Source organism: Cicer arietinum, chromosome 8, assembly GCF_000331145.2.
Source record: "Cicer arietinum cultivar CDC Frontier isolate Library 1 chromosome 8, Cicar.CDCFrontier_v2.0, whole genome shotgun sequence".
Taxonomy (NCBI): Eukaryota; Viridiplantae; Streptophyta; class Magnoliopsida; order Fabales; family Fabaceae; genus Cicer; species Cicer arietinum.
The window spans coordinates 24,141,902-24,144,924 of NC_021167.2; the positions used below are offsets into that span (position 1 = coordinate 24,141,902).

The 3,023-nt window shown below is 30.7% G+C and overlaps 1 protein-coding gene across 1 annotated transcript; it reads right to left on the reverse strand.

Annotated features, from left to right (window-relative positions):
* Positions 1-260: 260 nt before the first annotated feature.
* LOC105852710 (uncharacterized) lies at positions 261-2,026 on the reverse strand. The gene is made up of 4 exons (XM_012719267.3): positions 1,911-2,026; positions 1,171-1,247; positions 916-995; positions 261-393 (listed from the first exon to the last, which is right to left on the reverse strand). The coding sequence occupies exons 1-4, from the start codon at positions 2,002-2,004 to the stop codon at positions 276-278; spliced, it is 369 nt and encodes a 122-aa protein (XP_012574721.1). The 5' UTR covers positions 2,005-2,026; the 3' UTR covers positions 261-275.
* Positions 2,027-3,023: the final 997 nt, after the last annotated feature.

A 3,023-nucleotide genomic window follows, 5' to 3' on the forward strand; every position in this document is an offset into this window, starting at 1 on the left:
TAACAAAACTACCAACAAAATAATTATAACAAGCCGAACATAATAAACTAATATAAAACAAACATTAAAAGATGACCTACTTTTACGATGTTTTTAAAAAAGCACTTTTAAGATATTTTTAGCATGTAAGGTATAATTTGAATAGAGTGAGTAGGTGTGAGTTTGTTTAGAGAGTAATGATGGAGGTTCATGGTTGCTTTAATGTCTCTAACAAATTGTTTGCACATGCACACCCCCAATATCGTAAATATAAAATTATAAGATATTCAGCTATGTCAGTGGTGAAACTCAGTGAGATAAGTGAGAAGCAAACGGATGAGTTTACAAAATACCTTTTCTCTTTCTCTCTCCATTCTCTTCTCTTCTTCTTCTTTCTTCTTGCGAGCCTTCTCCCTTAAGATTATTTGCACAAATAATTAAATGACTACATGGACTAGTATCAATGAAGTGGCTTAAAAAATGCATTTATACTATAGACTCAGACTACAAACATATGTTATTGTAGGAGAATACTACAGAACTTGTGGGTGTGTGTGTGTGTGTGTTGTGTTTTAACAAACTAAACATGTAACATTTAAAGGAAAAGAAATCCGATTCAGCCATCACCAATCCTTCTGTATATTAAGGGCATACTATAACCCGCATGCAACAATAGAGAAAACTGTAATCTATAGACACATTACTTAGACCATCCATAAAACAGGGTGTGATATATCAATTACCGGAATGCCTCAACAATAACTGCTCCTACTGTTAAGGTTTTATAAGGGATTACCATTTTCCATAATACATAATTTCAATCAATGCATGGTTAAAAAAAAATCCCCAATCCTTTGCCATAACAAAATTCAAACTCTGAAACAGCTTCATAACTTGGCCCGTGATGTGAATCTAATTTTCCATTCAGTTTTGTACCTTAGATCCCGTAGTATGGCATTTGTTTCTTCTGGGGTAAGAGAGGCTTTAGTAGCCTTAGCTTTACTGACAGCAGGTACCTGAGTGAACCATCAGGTCAGAAGGTAGAGATTGCAACTTAATTAGACTGTATGTATTTGTATCATGAGCTAGTCTTCTTATTTTTACTGAAGTTTGCAAATCCAAAAAATATATCTTATGAAACAGTGCATGTGCGATAACAATATGCCATATGAATAAACAGAAATGATGTACCAAGGGCATCTCATCTATGTCAGGTCTATCCTCATGGTTTTCTATCCAAGTTACAGCAGCCTCGAGACTAGCATTACCTGTAAAAGAGAGAAGCCTAAGTTCAACATCTAGAAAGTTCGTGATTATCAATGTCCAGATATAGATAACATAAATATTGTATGAAAATACTTTGTAGATTCATAACTGCTTAATACATGTATCCTGGATCCAGAGACTTTTAACATATGAATATAAAAATTAATATTTGCATCTAATAATTTATTAAATTTAACTTATCATGCACGAGTGCTAAACTTTGAAGGACATATTCATCCTATGTTTGTCTCCTCGATATACTGTTCTTGGCAAACCCTACCCTAACCCACAGAATCCAACAATGTTCTTTTTAAATTTCCTTCAATTCAAAGTTTCAAACTGCAAAAACGGATGCTTTGTAGCACAAAGATGATCAAGAACGAAATAATAGTGATTGCAACATTTAGTATGCAATTATTTCATTGATAAAATAGTTTTACGTGTTTTTTAATTAATCGGATGATTTGGAAAATTGTTTCAGCTATTTATATCAACAGCCTTTATTTTTTCTCATACTTTGCAATTAAATATATTGTCTAACTTCAGATAGTAAACAACATCTTGCGCATGAGGGTATTTTGCTAGTAATAATCAAGAATACAAACCCATAAAAAAATACAACCAAACAAGTATGTTCACAAAAATAGAAGTGTGTGCAAATGTACCAGAAAAATGAAGCGCTCTTGTTGCCCTCGCTGTGGAAAAGCCCATCGATTCAAGTTCCTCAAGCAGATTTTTGTCAACTTCAGGAACAACCATTTCTGTATTTCACAATATTAAACCCAATGAATAATTACTTAGATACACATTAGCCTTAAGAGAAAATTATATTTAATGTTAAAAACTTTAAACTCATATTTTTGTGAATATTAATAATAATTTCATTTTTAAATATTCTTTTTTATTTTGAATTTTTAAATATTTATGTCAATTGTTCTTTTCTATATTTTTAGATTATTTATATTATTAAATTATCCGTGTGATAAAAATGAATCATAGGTCGGGAATATTGGAGTTCAAATATCATTTTCACCATCACTTTAGGTATTGACACTCCTTTTATCTCGTGATGAAACAACTAATTAAAAAATGTTAGAACATTTTGCTCGAGTTTTGATCTTAGACATGATATAAGATATGAGAAATCGTATTCTTATTAAAATTGAAGTGTATACATTTTTTTGTGTCATTGATTATGAAAAATGTTATTGTTACGTGAATTCAGCAAAGTTGTAAGATATTTTATAGATGATTATAGAAAATATTATATAGAGTATAGAATAGCTCAATCTATTAAAAATATTTTAGTTGTAAAATAGTATGTCGCTAAAAAATTATAGATACAACTATTTGTTGGGAAAAAAACAGAGATAATTAGCAATAACTATCTCAATAATGTAGAATATTTTTCCCCCACCTGTGCAGATAAATGGCCAAACAGAAAATACAATTTCACATAGCAAAAATAATTGGCAGAAAATTAAATATGAGACAAATACGATTTTTTAACGTGGAAAACTTCCCTCAAATTGAGAGAATAAAAACCACGGGACATAGTCTAGTAAAAATTTCTACTATAATAATTAATGGGTACACCAGAGTCTTCCTAACAACAATAGAGGACTCCAGTCAACAATAACAATCTTCCACTAAAGTGGGTATGCCAAAGTTACTCTCAAAGAAGATAAAACTACTCAAACTGTATATTAAAATAACAAACTCAGTGATAGAAATAACATAATAAATTTGTAGATCAAACGGAGCAAGTTTGCTACACA

Bases quoted from the DNA above. Each gene is read 5' to 3' on its own strand.
- LOC105852710 (XM_012719267.3), bottom strand. From the start codon at position 2,004: ATGGTTGTTCCTGAAGTTGACAAAAATCTGCTTGAGGAACTTGAATCG. The intron at 1,248-1,910 runs GTACATTTGCAC...TCTCTTTTACAG, and splicing joins AAGAGCGCTTCATTTTTCTG to GTAATGCTAGTCTCGAGGCT. The intron at 996-1,170 runs GTACATCATTTC...TGGTTCACTCAG, and splicing joins ACATAGATGAGATGCCCTTG to GTACCTGCTGTCAGTAAAGC.